The 23,109-nt window shown below is 43.9% G+C and overlaps 1 protein-coding gene across 1 annotated transcript; it reads left to right on the forward strand.

Moving 5' to 3' along the window:
- Nucleotides 1–9,238: 9,238 nt before the first annotated feature.
- On the forward strand, nucleotides 9,239–22,718 carry LOC131251008 (uncharacterized). Its single transcript, XM_058251446.1, has 6 exons — nucleotides 9,239–9,632; nucleotides 15,083–15,175; nucleotides 16,378–16,611; nucleotides 17,190–17,292; nucleotides 20,986–21,215; nucleotides 21,833–22,718. Exons 1-6 carry the CDS (start codon nucleotides 9,313–9,315, stop codon nucleotides 22,053–22,055), a joined length of 1,203 nt encoding a protein of 400 aa, XP_058107429.1. The 5' UTR covers nucleotides 9,239–9,312; the 3' UTR covers nucleotides 22,056–22,718.
- Nucleotides 22,719–23,109: the final 391 nt, after the last annotated feature.

Genomic DNA, 23,109 nt, shown 5'->3' on the forward strand with positions numbered 1-23,109 from the left:
GTGAGCGTTAATGGTGAGAACTAGAAGTACTAGTTCTACCGAACAAAAAACGAGGCCGATAACGCTGGACCATCAGGTCTGGATGGGGCCCAGGGAGCTCAGAACCAACCTGACGATCAACAAGGTTTCGCGGCTCGTCCTGCAGCATCTGCCTTAACTAGGAATACCCAGCGGAATTGAGAAAATGGATGGTTGGATTAGGAGGTCCAGGAACTCAAAGTCGATATAAATGTTATGAAACAAATGTTGGAGCAGATACACCATCAACAGACTCAGCAGCTTTAACAAGAACAGGCGATGAATGTTCAGCAACAAGTTGCCGACCTTTAGCCCACTGCCTCGCGATTGCTAACACAACCAAGTCAGCCCCATGGGCCATCCGAGCCAGCGCCCGCTCATTTCGCGACTGTCGTGCTACCTCCCACTGATCTCCAACACGAGATAAATCGGAGAAGGCGTGGCTGGCCTCCGGTTGAAGGGGTGACATAAAGTAATGAGCATTGAAAAGCTGACCTTCAAGACTTTAAAAAAGAAGTGCTAGAAGAGATGGCGGACATGAGGCATAGTCGGGATGTATATTCAACCAGGACCGAAACAAAAGCGTTGTCGTTCGTTGATGAAGTGATGCAAGCTCGGCTGCTGGAAAGGTTTCGCCTCCCGCATATTACACCTTTCACAGGCAAAACCGACCCAACTAAACACATCGAATGCTTCCGAACGTATATGAAACTGCATGATGCCTCGGATGTCGTGACGTGCCGGGCTTTCTCCCTCACCTTAGCTGACGTGGCCCGACTTTGGCTCAAGCAGCTGAAACCAAAGTCCTTCAGCACTTTCGTAGAACTCAGCAATGCCTTCCTCACCAATTTCATTGGTGGGAAGAAGAAGTTGAAGCCCCCTGCGCATCTGAACAATATAATTCAGAAGGAGGGAGAGCTACTGAAAGACTACATCAAATGTTTCAACTTTGAATCACTTCAAGTTCGGAAACATTCAGAGGAGACGACACTCAATTCCATCATGCAAGGCATTAAGGATAAACCGTTTCTGGCATCCCTGGACAAGAATCCACCTAAGACTTTGGCTGAATTCATGACTCAGTCAGATAAATACGTGGACACTGAGGAAACACGGAACTTGCGTAAGGCCGCCCAGAATGCAAAAACCTCAGCCAAAGAGTCAGCCAAAAGGAAAGTTAACTCGGTAGGAGGAAAGAAGCGTAAGGACGACCGAACATGCGATGAACACAAGTCGGGCAAGCGACCCGACCGAAGGTTTTCTACATACACCCTGCTTAATAAACCTCAAGAGCAGGTGCTGATGGAAATCAAGAGTGAAGGATTTGTCAGTTGGCCGAATAAGCTTCGGAGTAATCCGAACCGGTGGAATAAGGATAAATATTACCACTACCATCGTGATCATGGTCACAGTTCGAGTGATTGTTATCACTTAAATGAAGAGATCGAAAGGCTTATCCGAGAAGGCCGGCTCAGAGAATACGTCAAAAGAACCGGGACAGCGAAAAAACGCTCGGGGGACAACCGACCCACAGAGGAAATCTGGACTATTGTCGGTGGTCCCCATGGCGAAGGCGACTCAAATAATGCTCGAAAAAATCATGTCAGGAACATCAGTCGACCCGAGTCCGAGATCATGATCATAGCTCGGCCTTCGAAGGAATAGAAGAAAGAAAAATATTGTATCTCGTTCACCAATGAAGATGCTCGAGGCATCCATCATCCTCATGATGATGCATTAGTTATCACTCTAACCATCACAAACCAAAAGGTATTCCGCATACTCGTCGACACAAGATCATCTGCTGACATGTTGTTCACTCAGGCATTCGACAAAATGGGTGTTGAACGATCGACCTTACGGTCGGTGCGTACCCCATTTATCAGATTCTCGGGAGGACAGATACTCCCAGAAAGTATCATCTCGCTGCCACTTACTGCTCGAAACCCTCCGCATCAGGCGACAATAATGGTCGACTTTCTGATAGTCGACCAGTCGTTCGTTTACAATGTGATACTTGGCTGACCCTCTCTGAGTCTCCTCTAAGCCGTGGTATCTACATACCACCTCTCCATGAAATTCTCGACTGAGTCGGGAGTGGGAGTCGTTAAAGGAGATCAGCAAGATGCAAGACGCTGCTACGCAACAGCCGTAAAAGTCCCGACCGAGGTATCAATGATCGAGCCACTGGATCCCCGAGTCGAAACTCACAAACGAGGGCAACAGGTGGAAGACCTTGTTTCAGTACCTTTGGTCGAGACTGACAAATTTAAAACGGTACAAATTGGCTTGTATCTGTGATCGCCACTGAAAAACAACCTGATAGCCCTGCTCCGACGATACGCCGATGTGTTTGCATAGAGCCATAAAGACATGCCGGGAATCGATCCATCAGTAATCACTCACCGACCCAACATCGATCCAACCTACCGGCCGATCCGACAGAAGCGAGTCCACTCGGCCCTGAAAGGTACGCTATCATTGAAGAAGAGGTCAGCAAGCTCCTCAAAGCCAAATTCATAGAAGAGATATATTACCCAGAATAGGTAGCCAACGTTGTACTTGTGAAGAAAGCCAATGGGAAGTGACGTGTCTGTATTGACTATACCAACCTAAATAAAGCTTGCCCAAAGGATAGTTTTCCTCTTTCGAGGATCGATCAGTTGGTGGATAACACGACGGGGCAAGAACTACTTAGTTTTATGGATGCTTATTCAGGGTATGCATCAGTCTGATAAATCTAAGACCACATTTGTTATCGACAAAGGTCTTTATTGTTATCGAGTGAAGCCGTTTGGTTTAAAAAATGCTAGAGCAACATATCAAAGATTAGTGAACAAAATCTTTGCTTGGTTGATCGGTCGAACCATGAAAGTGTACATTGACGACATACTCATCAAAAGTATACACGTGGCTGACCATATAGCCGACCTAGAAGAAATGTTACTGATCTTACGCGAGTTCCAGATGAAGTTGAACCCGAGCAAGTGTGCCTTTGGTGTGAGCTCTGGAAAGTTTCTCGAATTTTTAGTCAGCCAGCGAGGAATCGAGGCAAATCCAGAGAAAATTGAGGCATTACTCAACATGGAGTCTCCGAAAACTATAAAAGACGTATAAAGATTAACTGGACGAGTAGCGGCACTCAACCGTTTCCTCTCCCGAGCCACAGATAAATGTCTCCCGTTCTTCAAACAATTGAAGGGACGACAAATGGTGGATTAGACGGAAGAGTGCGAAGCAGTGTTCTAGCAATTAAAATCTTATCTCGGATCTCTACCTCTCTTATCGAAACCCGAGCCGGAAGAAGCCCTGTTGTTGAATCTTGCGGTGTCCGAGGCAGCGGTTAGCTCGACACTGATACGGGAGCACGAAGGAAAGCAGCTGCCGGTTTATTATGTTAGTAAATCACTATTACTGGCAGAGACAAGATATTCACTTCTAGAAAAGGTGGCCTTAGTCCTAATAGTTTCCTCGCAGCAACTTTGGCCATACTTCCAAGCTCACACCATTGTCGTTATGACCGACCTCCCACTACGTCAGATTCTATAGAAAGCAGAAGCTTCAGGCCGACTTACGAAGTAAGCAATTGAACTCAACGAATTCAATGTTTAATTTAAGCCGAGAGTAGCAATCAAGGGACAAGCCGTGGCCGACTTCATTGCTGAAGTGACACCACGAGCAGATTCAATGACTTAGAATACCGAGCCTACTGAAGAATCGACGACCGTTTCTCCCGAGTCAGCGCCCAACCCAATCCCTTGGAAGCTATATGTCGATGGCTTCTCCAACTCTACGACAAGTGGGGCAGGAATAGTGCTGAAAACTCCTAATCAAATCTACATGTAGTATGCCTTCAGACTTGGATTTCAAGCTTCGAACAATACAGCAGAATATGAAGCTTTATTGCTCGACATCCGACTCGCGGCCAATTTGAGCGTTACGCATTTCAATGTTTTCAGCGATTCACAATTGGTCGTCAATCAAGTCGTCGGTGTGTATCAAACACGTAAAGAGCAATTGAAAGCATATGTGGATAAAGCCAAAGATTTAATCGATGGATTCTAAGAGTGTGTGGTTACTCGGATCCCTCGGACAGAAAACGCTAAAGCCAATCTGTTAGCAAGACTTGCCTCAGCCAACGAGGACAACATACCCAGGTCCATTCCGATCGAGTACGTCACCAAGCCGAGTATCAGTGAACCAGTTAACTTGATCATGCATACAATTGATTCGGAACCCACTTGGCTCGACCCAATTATCCGATATCTCAACAATGAAGAGTTACCCGAAGATCATGCCGAGGCTCGACGATTAAAGATCCGAGCTTCTCGCTACACCATACTCAACGGAGTGCTGTACAAGAAAGGTTATTATGCTCCATTACTATGATGCCTAAACCCCAGTGAAGCCGACTACGTACTGCGAGAAATACATGAAGGAATATGTGGAAATAATTCAGGAGGACGATCACTCGGGCATAAGGTTCTACGTCAGGTGTACTACTAGCCGACCATCCAGCACGACGCTCGTAAGCTCTTCCATAGATGCGACAAATGTCAACGGTTCATAGCCATTTCAAGGCAACCCCCGGAGGAGTTGACTCCATAAATGGTCCTTTGCCCTTCGCGCAGTGGGGAATTAATATTATCGGACCACTACTCATGGGAAAAGGACAGACCAAGTTCGCTGTCGTAGCAGTGGACTATTTTACAAAGTAGGCCGAGGCTGAGCCACTGGCCAAAATAACTAAGCAGAAGATTACAGACTTCGTATGGAAGAACATTGTTTGCCGGTTCGGGATACTCCGAACCATTGTTATCGACAATGGGAAGCAGTTCGACTCTAAGAGCTTTCATGAGATGTGTGATAATCTCGGAATCAGAAATGTATACGCATCGCCCCATCATCCCCAGATGAACGGACAGGTTGAGGCGATCAATAAGATCATCAAACGGCATCTTCGAACTAAGCTTGACCGAGCCAAAGGAACATAGGCTGAAGAACTCCCAAAGATACTATCGGCATACCGAACCACGGTTCGAACTGTCACAGGAGAAACTCTTTTCTCCCTCACTTATGGTTCGAAAGCCGTTACTCCGGTCGAGATCGGGCTGCCTTCAGCCCGAATCAGTTCGTTTAACGAAGAGGATAATGAAGAACTCTTGGCCCTCGGACTTGACCTTGTAGACGAATAAAGAGAAAGAGCTCGGTTACGAACTATGGCTCGGCAGCAACAAGTAGCTCCGTGTTATAATGTCTGAGTCAATGTCAGGCGATTTCGAGTCGGGGACATGGTTCTCCGAAAAACATTCCTCAACACTAAGGAAGTTGGTGCGGGCACACTGGGACCCAACTGGGAAGGACCCTATGTCGTCTCAAACATCATCCGATCAGGAACGTATTGATTGGAAGACTTAACCGGATAGTTGCTACCCCATCCGTAAAATGCTGAGCATCTAAAAATCTACTACCCCTAGGTCAGCCCAGTGAAGCGTTCAGAAAGATTCAAAACTAACAAGCATGTAAACTGAATCAAGATGAATAAAAGAAAACTGAGTATATTCATTTATCAGTACATTTGTTACATTGAGCTATATCTTGTTGCGACATTATATTGATAAAGTAAAAGGCTTAAAAGCAAAAGGAAAGGTCGGCCGTGACACGCAAGCATCTTCCTTGGCCGTGGATACTCTCGAGCCTGCCCTGGAGCTCGGTCTGTTTAGAGAGCTGGTGTGAGTGCAAAAAATGGAGCTGATGATGGTACCAAAAGAAGTGGTTCAGACTCAGCTACCACTACTGGGAGCAACCTCAGGAGCTGTCTCGACCTCGACACCAGCCACAGCATCAGCAGATTCGGCGTCCTCAGCCTCCGGCTCCTCGGAATCAGCGGCACCTTCTTCAAATCCCGAGAGATCAAGGTCGGAAAAAGATTCTTTCATCACCTTGATACAAGCTGTGTATCCGCTCTAATACAAGCGATCCCTCTCTTCCTCAAACTTTTGAGATTCGAGAAAGGCCTGCACAGCCCAATCCTTGGCTTCCTTGGCCTCCGTAGCCTCGTCGATGGCCTTCCGAATGGCTGCCTCAGCCTCACCCTTAGTCCGAGCCAACTTATTCGCGCAAGAGGCATGAGCTTGATGGATTTACCGACTCTCTTCTTGAGCCTCCATCAGTAGTGAAGCCACGTGAGCACACTCAGCTTTGGTATCAGCAGTGGCCTTCCTAGCGAGTCCCAACTTGCCCGACAGAATTCTAGCCCGAGCCAAGGTAGCCTCGACTTTTGCTCTCGCCTCAGCTACCTTCTTTTGAGCGACAGTAAGATCCGAGCAGACCTTAACCAAACAAGGGGCCAACTGCAAAAGGAAAATCTGAGGCTAGACTGAGTCACCAATAGAAGAAATCACAAACAAAAAAAAAAAGAGAAAAATCACGACGTTACCTCAAGAAGTATCTTCGTCGCATGACCAAGAGTTTGCAGTGAAGAGGCATTGTAAAGACTAGAGAAGTCTCTCTCGCTCCCATGAGCGATGGCCCAAGGGATCATCCCCGATACCACCTGCTGGAAAAGCGAGGGCTCCTATTGAGTCATCCCCCTCCTGAAGTCTCCCCTCTCTGCTCCTCTCTTAGTTTCGAGACTCGCTCTGCAACAGGTCCCGACTCAAAAGCCACTTGAGACTCGGCAGGAGCCGCTCCTGCCTCTTCCGCCCTCTCTTTGGGGTCAGAAAGCACGACGACGGTCGGGGACGACCGGAGCAAGGGCAATTGGGGCTGATGACTCCTTAGCCTTCAGAGGCATCTTCGCCTTCTTTGAAGGCCGAGGGTCCGATAGAAGCACCGACCTCGGAGGAGCCTTCATTTTTTATGTCAGTTAAGAACGACACAAGAAGTATTAAATGCCCCCTCATAACCTCGGTTTCCAGGGTACACTGACTTAAAAACTCGTTACTCCTTAGTGTCGACATAGCTAACACAAGGAGTAGGGGGCTTACTGTTGGGGAAAAAATACTAAGTCCGGAGACCCGGTTATGGAATAGACCAACTCTATTGGCACTGCCTGAGAGTTCGAGGCAACGTGTTGGACCGAGACGAGACAAAGCTTAAAGAAGAGACTTAGCTCGAATTTTTAGGAAACGAATCCCAACCGAGACCTTAAGAGTCAGGAGCCATAGGCAAAATAAGACGCATAAAGTTTGCTTGGCTAACGAGGCAGCAACGTCTAGAAGGGTCGATTAAGACTTGAACGCTAGAAGTCACCTGACCGACTGTAAAACCGACCCATATTAGACCTGTTATAGTGTCGGCTATCGGATTGAGAAAGTACTTCGGCCATAAGCCGGTCCTGTTCTGTCCGACAGGAGGCAAAAAGTTTTATCCTTGCAACCAGTCGAGACTTGTCTGTTACTTGAGTTAGTTAAGGCTGAGCCGAGCAAGGAAGAAATGGTGTAAGCTTAAATAATGTTTCGAAAATCTTGTGAAAGGATTCTCGATCCCGAGGATCTCGGGATCGGGAAGCATCCGTAAGCAGATTACAATCAAATCAAATCTCCTAATATTGAAGAGAGAATCCCTGTACGGTGGGATCCTCCCTCTCCTATAAATGGGAGACACTCCAAGAGTGAAAGGTACGCAAAAACTCTCTCCCCGAACCTTTCAATACTATAAGACCCAGATTCCTATCCTGACTTTGGCATCGAAGGGTCCCCTGCTCTAACCAGGGTCTCCTTTGTATTATTCCTGTGCAGGTACTCGAAGGTTTAAAGAGGGTGGACCAGATTTTTACATAAACAAATTCAATTTAAAGATTTTATTTGTTAGTTATCCACCGTACAAGTGAAGGCTCATGGTATAAACTGTTTGGATTTGGGAATACAATCCAAAATCAGAGTCTACATCAAGAGTGAATAGATGAAGATCTAAGCATTGTTTCCAACTAGATGGAGAGCTCAAATCTCTCACACATATTCCATGGGTGGCACGTGTGTTTGCACATGGATGCACAAGCTTCCCACACGTGCATGGAATTAGCTAACCTCATGGTATCACTTAGATTGGCCCGAGAAACAGTTGTGTGGGGACTGTATTTATGCATATACGGTCATCGATAAATTATTTGCAAAGAAACCAATTACACACTAATGTTCATAGGTTGTGTTAATCTGGTGGTGCTCCAAGGGTAGACCAGATACTGTGTTCCTTCATTCAATTTGCCATTTGTGCACCCTAATAATGACCGATCCGATCTTATAGCTATCTACAGGCCCGTCTTTAGCCATATAGGCCCTTTGATTAGGGCCCACTTGAAGTGGATGAGTATGAATAATTTCATTTAAGGGTGATGTGTCTACGGATGCCCCCCTTTAGCAGAGATTGAATACAACTAAATGCCAAAGCGTGGACATCCCACCTTCTGAGTTAGACATGGATGTAGCCTGGTCCATTCCTACTGAAGCATCATCATCAAAATACTTGTCTTGGTTGAAGGATAACTCAGGTGTCTCTCAAGGGCTGAGAAAACCTTATGATTTTTCCCTGCGTTTTTTTGCAACTTTACAGGGCATCAAATCGCTATCACACCATGATCGGCATCTTTACATCAAGTGTGGCTGAGAGAATGATTTTTTGGTGGTTAGAGTTCATGGGCTTTTCGCAGCTCTACGAGGATAACTTACTTGAATTTGAAGTTATACATCTCAATGTTGTACAATCTTTTAAAATCACTTATAAAATAGATTGTTTGTAATGTGTAGTTGCCTCCACATTTTGCAACCTTACAGATCTCTCTCATTACAAATGCGTTAGGCTTACAAGTGTCTCTATCCATAGCCACACAAGTTTTTTTTTTTACCACGCAAGCTTTTGATTTTGACACTTAGATTGTAATAAACTTTTATACGACTTAAATGCGGTTGCGTCAATTAGGACATAATCATCTTGCATTATGCGACGAACTAACACTGAAAGTTCAGGTTAAAACGTATAGACGGCGTGGATGTAAGTCACATACATCATATTGGGCCCCACATAAGGGGTCCACCCGCCTGGCCCTACATTGACCTCCACGGTGGGTCCCACCACACGCAGTGCTGGATGTGTCAGGGTTGGGCAAAACCACTCCTGAGCATAGAATAGATAATCCGGGCCTAGGATCATACACCTACCGTGGGTTACACCAAGCTGGATTTTACTGCGGACTACAAATTCGAGTACTCCTGTGGCATACCAAAACCGCTCCTTAAGATCCGTTGAAGTCTCTATTCTTCACTATTTCCGAACCCTTTCTTTCTCCTCTCTGCAATGCCAATGGCGATTTACAGAAATCCGAAGAACAGATCAAAACCCAGATCCCCAATTCTCCTACTCGCCGTCTCCATCGCAGTCGTCGGATTCTTCTGCGTCTTCTCATCGTCAATCTCCACCTTCGGATTCTCGATCCCCACAGCAAAAACCGTGAGGAATCTGTTGAAGGACAAGAAGCAGAGGCCGTTTCCGGAGAAGTATTTGTATTGGGGAGATCGGATCGATTGCCCGGGGAAGCATTGCGATTCGTGCGAGGGATTGGGCCATCAGGAATCGAGCCTGCGGTGCGCTCTCGAAGAAGCTATGTTTCTTCAAAGGTATTTTTTCTTTCAATATTTATTTTTGTAATCTTTCGAGTAATTGTTTTTTGGGTTTTTGCTGATTTGGGTTTTTTGTGTTTAGATTGGATTTTTTTATTTTTTAATTTTTAAAATTTTTTGCTGTTTTGCATTTTTGGGGTCAATGCTATTGATTGAGTGCACCTGGAACTACTAACTTTCAACTTATGATCCATGAATCCGGACGGTTCATTGAGTGGGTTGCACTGTCGATTGGCCGCGATAGGGAAATCTCACTGATTGGACGATCTTGTAGCTCATTTAACCGTCAGTGGCTTTTAAGTGGATAGTGGTAATGGATAGGAGCAATGTGAGGATTTGGGGCACCCTGGTTTCTCATTTCTGTGAGTTTATGGTCCAAGAATCCGGACCATTCATGGAGTGCCAGCACATCAGATAAGGAAATTGGCAGGTTAGCCTATGGTCCATGATCAGGACCATTTATTAGGTGGCTCGCACTGTGGATCAGGTGCGATTGGGAAATCTCTCTTTCCGAGCTCAGCGACTTTAAAGTCAATGGTGGAAAAGGATAGTGGTCATTATCAGGATTGGATGGGAAAAGGTCCAGCATTTGGGTTGGCTGCGATCATCAAAATCTGCTGGACTTGGGTGCACTGGTCCATCCTTGTGGACCCACCTGATGAGCTGTCTTGGTCATGGACGTTGTGCCACGGGGCCAGTTTGAGATCCAGTGCACCGGATAAGGAAATCGGTGTGTGAGACTATGGTCCATGATCTGGACCATGCATTCGGTGGGTTGCACTGTGGATCTTCCATGATAGGGAATTCTCACCGATGTTCTGGTGACTTTTAAGTGGATGGTGGAAAGAGCAGTGGCAATGGTCAGCATTGGATGGGAGGTGGGTCCACCAATGGGTTGGCTGTGATTGTCAAATCTGTGTGATTAGGATGCATGGTCCATTGATGTACCCACCGGATGAACTGTCCGGATCATGGAGGTTGTCTCAAAGGTCCAATTCGAGTGCTAGCTCGCAGTATGAGGAGATTGGTATGCTGTAATAATGTTAGATTTGCCCTTTTGGGTTTATGAGGGTTTTCTTTTTCCAGTTGATTTTTGGTTATTGGAAGAAATTCAGTGTCATAGACATCAAAACTTAGTAGAGTTTCTCTGCATTGGGGTTATGTATTCTTTACAACATGCATAATGCTACTTACCTGGTGATGTGTCGTGGTTCATCTGATGTGATGTATCTTTCTGTCGTTCAGCCGCTAATAAAAAATCACATGAGGCAGACAGTCCTAGGATTGGACGTGGATTGCCTGTGTTTGTGAGAAATCCACCAGTTTTATCAGCCCAAAGATGAGGGATGCAGTTTGGCTAGTGACCCCAACACCAGCCAGCTAGCTAGTGTCAAAGCTCTACAGGCCCCACCATGAGGTATGTGTATTATCCAAGCCGTCCATCCATTTTGCCAGCTCATTTTAGGGCATGAACGCAAAAACGAGCCAGATCCAAATCTCAGGTGGACCACATCACAGGAAATAGTGGGGATTGAACGCTTACTGTTGAAAACTTTTTGTGGGCCACGGAAGTTTTGGATCAAGCTGATATTTGTGTTTTCCCTTCATCTAGGTCTATGTGGCCTTATCAACAGGTTGGATGGTAAATAAACATTACAGTGGGCCATAGGAAGTTTTTAATGGTGGACATTCAATCCCCACTGTTTTCCTGTGGTGTGGTCCACCTGAGATTTGGATTTGCCTCATTTTTGGGCTCATGCTCTACAATGAGCTGACAAAATGGATGGATGGCGTGAATAAAACACATACATCATGGTGGGGCCCACAAAGTTTTGACATTGACTACTTGGCTAGTGTTAGGTTCACTAGCCAATCCGTGTCCAAAGATGAGGCAGATTCAAAACTCAAGTGAGCCACACAACAGGAAAAAGTGGGGAGGGAAATGCCTACTGGTGAAACCTTCCCAGAGTTTACTGTAACGTTTGTAAGCCATCCAAACTGTTCATAAGGTCATTCCCATTGGGACTAACTGAAAACACAAACATTAGCCAGATCCAGAACTTCTGTGGCCCCACGAATGCTTCAATGGTGGGCGTTCAATCCCCACTATTTCTTATTGTGTGGCCCACTTAAGTTTTTGATCTGCAACACTTTTGGGCTCATGTCCTAACATGAGTTGGCAAATCAGCTGGACGGGTGGATTTCTCACAAACATCATGGTGGGCCCCAAATAGCTTCTGACTGCAAGAACTTCCTGCAGTCGAGAGTCGCAGGCAGTCCATGTCCCTAGGTTCTGGGTTTGTAGACATTTTGCCACCAAGTGTGGAATTGTAGCTTGCATTCTTATTTACCGCCCATTACATTATAGTCTGATTATTGAGATTTTTATTGGTGGTCCATCCACATGGGACCCACCAGAGAGTAGTCTGGATCACCAGATTGTGTGCCATGTGGTCCAATGTTTTGTGAAAGCAGATGATAAGTGACCTCTAGCCTTTCTCGAGGCTTAGTTTTTCTTCTGCTATCTTAGCAGTGTCCTGTGTTTGTTTCTGTTTTTTTTTTTTTTTCCTCTTAATATAAGTTATCTTTCAAAAAAAAAAAAGTGACCTCTTTGCTTCTTGTTTTCTTCATCGTCTTCTTCTTTTATGTGGAATTGTAGCTTGCAGTCTTATTTACCGCCCATCACATCATCGTCTGATTATTTAAATTTTCATTGGTGGGGGGCAGGTGAGCAGTCTGGGTCACCATATCAGCATGCCATGTGGTCCAATTTTTTGTGAGCACTCGGGATTTTTTGAAAAGCAATCAGAACAGAGTTAATCTGCCAAATGCCAATGGAATTGGTTTTCGAGGAAAATTAAGCTATAGGGTCTCGGGGAAGAAATGCATTCGTCGTCATCATAATCATCATAGCCTTATCCCAGCTATCTGGGGTCGCTCCAATCAATCCTATCTAAGGTCCCTATCCTTGGTAAATAAACAAACGTATACCTTCTCACAATCTTGATCCAAATACTTTCAGGTTTTCCTCTCGTCATGTTTTCAAGTGCTTCAACCCTAGTAAAGTGTTCCCCTCCTTATCGTAATTGTCTCCTATCTTCAATATGCGTCATCCAATCATCTCAATTTGCTCTCCACCATTTTATTTCTCATTGGAACGACATGTAAGTTGCTTCAAATCACCCTGTTTTTAGATTTAGCCTTCATAGTCTTACCACATTTATCTCAACTTAACCATCTCAATCTGCCCTCCTCCCTTGTAACCACCAAACACTTGCTGTATATAGCATCGTCAGTCTATTACTTCTGTTAATTTAATTTAATTTTACTAAAACCTCACACTATAATTTTTCCTACTGAAGTTGCATTCCAAATATTTTTTGAAAAATAAGTTGCATTCCAATGGTTTTACTAATTTTTAAGCTTTCAGACTCTACAACCTCCATCCAAACCTCTGATTTGGCATTTGCCTGCATGTTCTCTAGTCTGATTGACCAACATTGCATCATACGCCAAGGGAACTCATCCTAGATGCTAGTGATTAATTCCTCTACAACAAGCGCAAACAAGGAAGAGCTTCGTGACGTCGAGTAAGAGCTTAGTTTAATCTCACCATAATACTCCATTCTCCCTGTTGTAACTGCACCTTCACACGTCTTTAACGATGTTGATATATTCATCTAGGACCCCATTACTCCTCATTACCACTATATAACCTCCCTAGATATTCCATCATTTGCTTTCTCCAGATCTATAAGAGCCATGTACATATTCTTCCTCTCATCTTTATATGCTTCCATCAATTGTCAAAGTAGAAAAGTAGCTCCTACTGTTGATCTCTCGGGCTATGAAGCCAAACTTTTTTTGGGATTTTTTCTCATTGTAATCTTATTCCTCTACCTTCTTCCGGAGCTTCATTATGTGACTAATGAGTTTGATTCCCTGTTGGGTGCAAATCCAAGTTTTTGAATCTCCTTTGTCTTTTAAATAAGTGTGCTTCTCCTCACTCATCTCTTATTTTTTGCTCGAAAGTTTTATTGCAATGACTAGTTAACTAAACTCATCTGATTTCTCCCAGCATCTTCCACACCTCTATAGGTATATGAAATGTCCCCCCTACATTTCCTTTCCTGAACCTTGCTAGGGCTACCTTTACTTTCCGTACTTGAATCCTACAATAATTTGCAAGTAGCCTCTCTATCCCTCTCTAATCTTAACTTTTTTTCACGAAGACCCTTTGGTCCTCACTGTTGATGAAAAGAAGGCCCTTTGGTCCTCTCTCTCTGGTCCTCACTGTTGACGAAAAGAAGGCCCTTTGGTTCTCTCTCTCTCTCTCTCTCTCTCTCTCTCTCTCTCTCTCTCTAAGAAATTTGTGACGGTCTTAGGAAATGAAAAAGAAATTGCACAGTCATTTTGACCCCGTAACGCGTAACAGTTATGACCGTTACCATTACATAATGGCCGTTATAGCCGTTATGTAACCGATTTTGAATACTTTCCTGTTTCTATTTAGTTTGTTTCATTGTCTTTATTATTATTACTATAAGTCATTATGTCATTATTTCATTGTCATCATCTAAGCCTTATCCCAATTAATCGGGATTGGCTATGTGAATCTTGCTCTGCCGTTCTACTCTTTCAAGGGCCATACCTTTAGTTATACCATAGGTCATCAAGTCTTTTCTTACTACGTCCATCCACATCCTTTTGAGCATTCTTCTTGCCCTTCTAGAGCCTTCAACTTGTACCAACTCGCTCCTAACCGGCGCATTCTTGGTCTCCATTGCACATGTCCAAACCATCTAAGTCTACTTTCCATCATCTTATTACCTATCGGTGATACTCCTACGTTTCCTCAAATGCATTCATTTTAGGCCTGTTTGGCAGACGCCAAAAAATGAGCTCATCTCATTTTAGGTAATCACAATTATGTGTCCGAGATGATGATTGTTGGTTGTCAATATAATTTTAATCCTCACCAAAAATAATATGATCTCTAATACATAGTTACGAATTATGATAACCTAAAATGAGATGAACTCATTTTTAGGTGTCTAGCAAACAGGCCCCTAGGAAATAAAAGGAATTGTGCAATTTTAGGTTGGTTTGATCAAGTTTTTTTTTTTTTTCTTAGTTATTTACTCTTTATCCACTTCTATGGGTTTCCATGGCTTTTTTCCAAGAACTTTGTGGCTTGAGAATTTGAAGACTCAGAGAATTTCAATTCAAAGTTTTTTTTAAAATTTTTTTACAGGGTTTATGCCCTCTTATATTTCCTTATATTAAGTTTATCTTGCAAGAGATTCGAGTACCAAGTGGTTAAGAATCATACATTCCCCCCCAATTGGCATATGACAGATGTTTGGGATGAGAAGACTCAAAACCCAGGCTTTGAGAAAACACAACTACTCGTTCTGAGATTTCCTTTCCTTCTTTCTTTCTTTCAGGGCTTTCGTGATGCCTTCTAGAATGTGCATCAATCCAATACACAACAAGAAGGGGATCCTCCATCAGACCAACAATGTGAGTTCTGAGGAAAGGTGCGTTTGTTTTTTTTTTTGGATTTTCTTACACCTGAAATCTGAGCACTGAATTCATTACTGCTGCCTCTGGTCAATTTAAAGAAAGCAGAGCTGATCTTGTTTTTTCAAAAAATGTACTTCTTGGGGATAGTTATGCTTTTTTGTTTTCCTGTAGTTTGCAATTAGCCTTGGAAATTTTAGTATTTTCCCTCTCATCATGCACATTGCATGCTTGTTAATTGCTATGTCCTTGCCTTTTCTGATTTTAAGCATCATGTGTTCAGTTGTATCTTACTTATGCTATGAGGAATTATATGATCCTTGGAAAATGATCAAATGCAAATGTTTTCACCACAATCGTGGTGCAAATGAATCGTGCAGGCCCCACTGTGATTTGTTCATGACCTCCGCACCAACCATCATGCAAAGCCTTCCCATGTTTGGCCTGGGCCCAAAAATCATCCCAGTCCAACTCAGGTGGGCCACACCATAGGGAAAACTTGGGAGGGCACGCCTCCCCCCCCTGGCTGCTTCTGCTCGTGTGGCCCACCTGAGCCATGGATTGGCATGATTTTTGGCCCTATAGCCAAACAAGGGATGGCGTTCATGATGGTTGGAGTGGATGTCTTGTACACATCACTTTGGGGACCACACATCTTGTTCACACTATAATTATGGTATTAATGTTTAATCTAGATCATTACCCATGATCCTTGACCTTCGATGTCGTCGTGCCTTGAGTCTTTAGAACCTACAAGCGGGTCCCTTATTTTGGTGATCCAGACTGTTTGATTGGATGGACCCCATGGGAATAGAAAATTCCAGAAAATCTCCTAGATTGGAAGATCCTGGCCAGACAATCTTTGGCATTTTTTTAAGTATATACTGAACATGAACCACTTGCTGTTGCTCTGTTTTAACCATCTCTTTCCAGCCCACTGATTTTAGGTTTGGGATTAACCCTTCTAGTTAATTTTTAGGGCATGGTCTATTCATGGCGGGCCCATTATATCCTTGGGTAAAGAATCATATAATTCCTCTTATATTACATTCAAGGTGCATTTCTGTTTTTATAGAATGTTTCACATTTAGACATCAAATTGCTATAACCTGAGTTTTTTTTCCCCCTCCATACGATTGCTCGTCTGCTAGCATTTTCCCTTTCTTTCCAACACCAAGGTTGTATTTCATCATCTGAAGTTCTCTCATTTATCTGGTAGATGGGCAGTGAACTCCTGTGCCATGGACTCGTTGTATGATTTGGACCTCATATACGACACAGTGCCAGTAATTCTAGACAATTCAAAAATGTGGTACCACGTACTATTAACAAGTATGAAGCTTGGACACAGGGGAGTGGCCCATGTGGAAGGAATCAGTAGAGTCGATCTCAAAGAAAATAGATCCTACTCAAATTTGTTGCTGATAAACCGTACTGCAAGCCCTCTTTCATGGTAAATCTGTCATTTATATGCCGTTTCTTTATTTACTGTCGTGTGCATGGGAAGTTGTCATTTCGCTTATAACGAAAGGCAAATGCGACCATGATCAGCATGCAAGTGGGACTTGCATATGGTGATCAGGACCATTTATTTGATGGGCCACCATGTGCATGCCCATATCCGAAAAGGATAGGTATCAATCATCCGAAAGAAAAAACAAAGTAGAGAGCAGGCAATTGGAATGGGGTAGCCATATGATCAGTGTCCTGAAAAAAGGATGATTGACTGAGAAATGAGCAACATTAACATTCAGTTGCACAACTTGCAATAACCAAATAATCAGAGTTACCCAACCACTGGGATGTTTGGTCCATAGCCCATCCAAGTGGTGGCCCACCAGATCGATGGTCCTGATGACTCTACATGTTTCCCACATTTATTGTGTGGATGTCACTTCATAGAAGATCTATCTACTGCAGTTCATAGGAGCATGTAATCACAATGCATGCAGAATTCATAATATTGCTTTATGATTTTTGAAACGTTGAGGATTACCTCTCACGTAGGTCATGATTGCAACAAATATCCAGGTTTATGGAGTGCAAGGATCGAAACAACCGTAGTGCAATTTCCTTGCCGTATTCATTTCTTCCTAAGATGGCAGCCAGTAAACTAAGACATGCAGCAGATCAGGTATGATATGTTTGAGCTAACAGTTTCTCAATCTAAGGTCTACTTATATAGCAGAATAAAAAATTAAAAATTAAAATAAAATTTCGATTCCGACATGTTTCGACTGGGGGGGGCCCATGCCTCCCTGTTGGAGTGTCTTGTCATCTAGCAGGAAAGTGCCTCGTAAAAAGATGAAAGAAACTCCATTCTTTTTCTGTTGATCCTTGTGGCATGGACTGAAAATCTCATGTGTTGACATGTCTGCCACCTATTCATGTCAGAATCAAAAAGAATTTTTGACTTCTTTTACACAAACATGCAGTAAATGAATGTTCTTTTTACTTAAAATCTTTTTGTTGGTGTACAAAACTTAAATGGCTGCATCTCACTTCAAGTGCCTTGTTAAAAATTAAATGCTTCACTCCAACCTGGCCTTGTGATGAACTCCAATAGTCTCCTCATCCTTTTTAGTTTTGATTCTTAGAGCTGCAATAAGCCCGGATATGTCTTCACATGACCACACTTGGTATGCGTGTGCAACATCCAAACCGTGCATCAGGCCGGCCCCAGTGGGTAGATGAACTAGCCAAAAATCAGATTGGTTGACTCATCAGGTGGTTCACATATGTATAAAGACAATAAATGGTTTAAAATCAACTTCCAATGGTCTTAACGACATGCGTGCTCCACCTGAGAAGTGGACTGGACTGTTATTTTGGCCAGGCTATCTACAGGGTGGGGCCACCTGATGCATGGGATGGATGTTTGATACAAATTTGCAGGTGTCTGCATGTACACATCCATGGGGAGGTGCATGTGGGCTTAGCAAACCTCTTGATTCTTGTTCAGATCATTTTGGGATCTATTCATTTCTGCTGCCTTTATAAAATGTCTTTACATGCTTGATTGTGGGTGAGTCTTATTACTTATTTGAAGAAGATGGTGATGCAGTACTAACATGATATGATTGATAATGCTTGATAAAGTGCTATCAATGACTGAAGTCCATCAGGGGCACTCCTTGCAGCACCATCCCAGCTGATCTAGGGTCTTGATTCAAGTTTCAGAACTGGTTTTTATAGTAATTTTGTACTACATTAATGACATGTACAGAAACACTCATATCACACTCAATATGCACTTCCTGGGGACATCTGACACGTGTACAACATCTGGATGGCTCATCCACAAGCCCGGTCATGAACTGACCATAGGCCCAAAACCACGCCTATCAGATGATGCCAACCATTCAGTTGAAGGAGTCTTAAGGGAAGAAGGGACAGCCAGGAAGTACTCAATTAACAGTTCACATTTAATGGGCAGAAGACTTTCATTCAAGCAGTTAGGATCATCGGACTGGAGTGATTTTAGTCCATGGCCCTTTCATGATGGGGCCCAATGGATGAGCTATCCTGATGTGCAGGAGTGCCACATGTCTCTGAGGAGTATACAAGCATTATAGTTGAGTACATGATCGTCCTGTTATGCATTGTCATTCAGTCTTTTTTTTTTTTTTTTTTGTTTACACGCACTCACACCCCACACACCCACGCACTCACACCACAGTGGGATTTCACCATAATGGGTACTCAAACCCATGACCTCGTTGTCATTCTTGATTTGTGTTATCAACAACTTTCAAGGGGCTGTTTGGATGCTCACAAAGTATGTACTGCATGAACTGTCCTATCTAGGCAACTTGTAGGTAGTTTGTCGAGTGCACTCTTGCACGTTGAGCAAGGAAAATGAGTTACCGAGTACTCAAAATATGACTGTTAAGCAAGGATAGTCTATGCTTTGCTAAAGTCTAATACGTTATCCATGGATGCGGATTGCAGGCACAGGAAGTTCTTGTAGTTGGAAGCTGTGTAGGGCCCGTGACAAATCCACTGTCTATCTGTTTTTGAAGGTGACAATAGGACAGGACTCTAAAAATCAGGCAGATCCAGAACTCATGTGGGCCACCTGAAACAGCAGAAACTGAACACCCACCATTGGAAACTTTGCAGGGGCCACAGAACTTGCAACTACAGGACAGGACTCTAAAAATCAGTCAGATCCAGAACTCAAGTGGGCCACGCCACACGAAACAGCAGAAACTAGATGCCCACCATTGGAAACTTTGTGGGGGCCACAGAACTTTTGTATCAGGATGATATTTGTGGCTACAGTTTATCTGAGTGGTAATAACCCTATGAACGGTTTGGATAGCATATAATCATCATGGTCAGCTCCAGGAAGGTTTCAGTGGTGGACATTTCCATTCCCACTGTTTCGTGTGGTGTGGCCCCAATGAGTTTTGGATCTGCCTGATTTTTAGATTCCTGTCCTATTGTGGTCCTGCAAAACTGATAGACAGTGGATTTGTGACGGGCATCTCTGTGGGCCCCACACAGCTTCTGACTACAGGAACTTCCTATGCCAGGGGCACAGGCAATCTGCGTCCCTTATCCATACGCTATCCCTAGTATGGTGCATGCAGAAACATAATTTTCCGTGCACATGCATCACATGCGTTACATATTTGATATCCATGTTCAAGCATCCACATGTGCCACCATCAATCTTCAAGCGCTACACGTGTCAATGTGCACACATGTGATCTAGATGCTGCATATGCCACCAACCATCTTAAGCTCCCACTCGTTATTCCAAGTGTTTGACAAATAAGGGACAATACAGCTATTATGACCTACATAGCTTATTCAAGACAGCTTGTGTGGTACGCAACTTTGTGGCATCCAAATGGCCCCTAACTCCGTTAAGTGTTGTGTCATACTCTAGCCTTGATAATATAAAAGAATCTGTAGTTGTGAGAAAGATGGAAAATGTAACCGGAGAAAACCATATGCCTGGCCAAGGCTATGAGCTAAATACCGTGCCCAGGAGTAGCCCGCTGGCTATGCATCCAAGCACAGACCTGGAGCGACCCATTCCATGTGCGAGTACACCACCGAGTAGTGTAGATAAGCTGGGCTGGGCTCTCATGCCGGGCTGTTTTGCATATACTGAAGCCAAGAACCATCCTAATTAGTAATCAAGCCTTGAGGCCTAGACCTCCGACCTACAGGCCCTTTGTCCTCGGCCCAGCTCACTTTCTCTCCTAGTGGTAGTAGCCAAGTTGGAGGAGCACTTTGTTAAACTGCATGTGGAAGATGCATCTCAGGGTCAAGTCACTGTCAAGGTATTCAAAATCGGTTACATAATGGCCGTAACAGTAACGGTCGTAAGTGTTACGCATTATGGGGTTGAAACAGCCGTAATGGCCGTTACCAAAAAAAAAAACTGGCCGTAACTGCCCTGTAATGGACTGTAATGGCCCCATAACGGTCCTATAACAGTTTTTTCAAAAAAAAAGAGGCCGTTACGGCCGATATGGGGCCATAACGGCCTGTATCGTAACGGTAACGGTAGTGGCCATGACGGCCACCGTTACCGTTTTGGAACAACTTGGTTACTGTTCTTGATATTGTTGAACTATTTTTCCTTCATTTTTGTTAGTGAGTTTTAATTAAGGATTTATGTTGGCGTGTGTTTGGTGGTGTGCCAAACATCATGATATTTTGCACCAAAATAGACTGATTAACCAAGAAATATCATGATATTTGGTGCAACCAAACACGCGCATCATCTGATTTGGGAAGTTGTATTTTGTTCCCGATGTTGTCTTTTTCTGATGTTTTGATCAACGTTTGAACAATGATATATCCACAGATTAAAAGGCTGCTTGGTGATTATGATGCAATACATGTGCGCCGTGGTGACAAGATAAAGACAAGAAAAGACAGGTTTGGTGTCAATCGTACTCTCCACCCTCATCTGGATAGGGATACCCGCCCTGAATTCATTGCCTCAAGAATCGAGAAGTGGGTCCCACGAGGCCGAACTCTCTTCATTGCTTCGAACGAGAGATCACCTGGGTTCTTCTCACCTCTATCTGCCAGGTACATACTCTGCAAAAGTACTAACAAGAATACTGTCCTGCCTATTTTGAGTACCCTTAGCAATCCTTGTGACCTTGATGAGGCATTCTTTTCCTTCATGTTGGGCACGAGGTCTATTGACGGGCCCAGTAGAGATCTGTCATCTAGTGCACGAGTAGGTCTGTCGACGGGCCTAGTGGAGGTCTGTCTGAGCCTGACCCACAAACTAAAACATAGGACCGAGCCCAGCCTGGGCCAAAACAAACAGGCCCAATCCCAGCCCACGATGATTACACATGGCTCAGTTTGAGCCTGATCCCAATCACCCACTTTTGTGCCATATCTGAGCTGTTCATAAGATATTCCCCACCATACACGATTCATTACAAAAATGCGCTTGAATACCTGAACAGGCCAGGCTGGACCGACAGGCTCTTAGACATTGACTGTGCCTGGCCCGGTTAATAAACATGATTAAATTTTAGGCCAGGGCCCAGCCTCGCGCATAATATTCCAGCCCAACGTTCCAACGGGCTAGCCCGGTCCTTTGACAACCTTAGGCGTGGCATGAGGTCTAACCCCAGGTGTTGTATGGTTACAGACTCATCATGACTATGGCTATAAATGGATTTTCACAGGTATAAATTGGCATATTCTTCGAACTACAGCAGCGTTTTGGATCCGGTGGTCAAGAATAATTATCAGTTGTTCATGATTGAACGGCTAGTTTTGATGGGTGCAAGAACTTTCATAAAGACATTCAAGGAAGATGGGACTGATCTGAGCCTAACAGACGATCCAAAGAAGAATGCCAAGAGCTGGCAGATACCTGTTTATACCAAAGATGATGGGGGAAGCTGAGTTACTCAGCCAATTGTTCCTATGTTTTCAGCCCATTAGGATTGCCGCTTGCAGGCGCCAACTGCAGAAACACAAGCACCCCCAAGATTTCAATGTAGCACACATGTTCAAGATCCGGACCGTTTATCAGGTAGATCCCATTGCTGATGTGTCCTAGACAAAGAAAAAAGGTTGATAGGCATTCAGGTGGTCCACACGTGCATCAATCATGGACCATCGGTTATCCTTAAATCAATTATCGGTTTTTGGGTGTATCCACTGTGGGGCCCATCTGATGAAACAGCCTGGGTGTCGCACAGTCGTTCCCCCGCTGGCAAGAATCTACAGTCAATGGGCACTTGCAAGTAGTATTCCTCTTCGGCTCGATTCCTTTAAGGTAAACACCATCTCTTACCTCATTCTTTCCTTTTCTTTAGCCCTTCTCCCCCTACCAAACAACATAGAGAAGAGAGTATTGGGGAGAAAGAGAATGCATTTGTTCTGCTCGAGTTTTGTAAAATGCAATCTCAATTGTGTCGTGTTTGGCAAAGAAAATGTCATTACAGTTGCTTGAATTTTCGGAAAGAGTAGTCCGTTTCGCTTGTCACACTAATATGCGGATTATGTATTCTTAATATTTATATGAAATAGCAATTTGGGTTTTGGTTATTATTATGGTCACAAGCTTCTTTTGAAAATTTACTGCCCGTTTAGATAGAAAATCAAGGAAAATTGGGGTGATGTCTTAATCCTAGAGCTGTACACGAACCGAGTTAGCTCGGTTAGCTCGCTCGACTCAACTCGAAAAAGCTCGATTTAACTCGGCTCAAACTTCAACTCGGTTCGAACTAAGTTCGAGCCAAGTAGAGCTGATTTTTTGAGCTCGAAAAAATTTTGAGCTGAGTTCAAACCCCAATTCGAATCGAACTCGGATTGAACCAGTTCAGTGACTCGTTATTTTGATATTGATGTTGCTCAATAAGTGTTTGATGAAATTGACTCAACGAAGTGTTGGCTGGTGGTGAGGAATGTATGGATATGAAACAAATACCCTTGTATCTTGATTTTTATGTTG

This window comes from Magnolia sinica, chromosome 7 (assembly GCF_029962835.1).
Source record: "Magnolia sinica isolate HGM2019 chromosome 7, MsV1, whole genome shotgun sequence".
NCBI classification, from domain to species: Eukaryota; Viridiplantae; Streptophyta; class Magnoliopsida; order Magnoliales; family Magnoliaceae; genus Magnolia; species Magnolia sinica.

What these genes read in the sequence shown, in the direction of transcription:
- LOC131251008 (XM_058251446.1), top strand. Translation starts at nt 9,313, where the DNA reads ATGCCAATGGCGATTTACAGAAATCCGAAGAACAGATCAAAACCCAGA. An exon ending in GAAGCTATGTTTCTTCAAAG is followed by an intron (nt 9,633 to 15,082) that starts GTATTTTTTCTT and finishes TCTTTCTTTCAG; the next exon opens with GGCTTTCGTGATGCCTTCTA. An exon ending in TAAGACATGCAGCAGATCAG is followed by an intron (nt 17,293 to 20,985) that starts GTATGATATGTT and finishes ATATATCCACAG; the next exon opens with ATTAAAAGGCTGCTTGGTGA.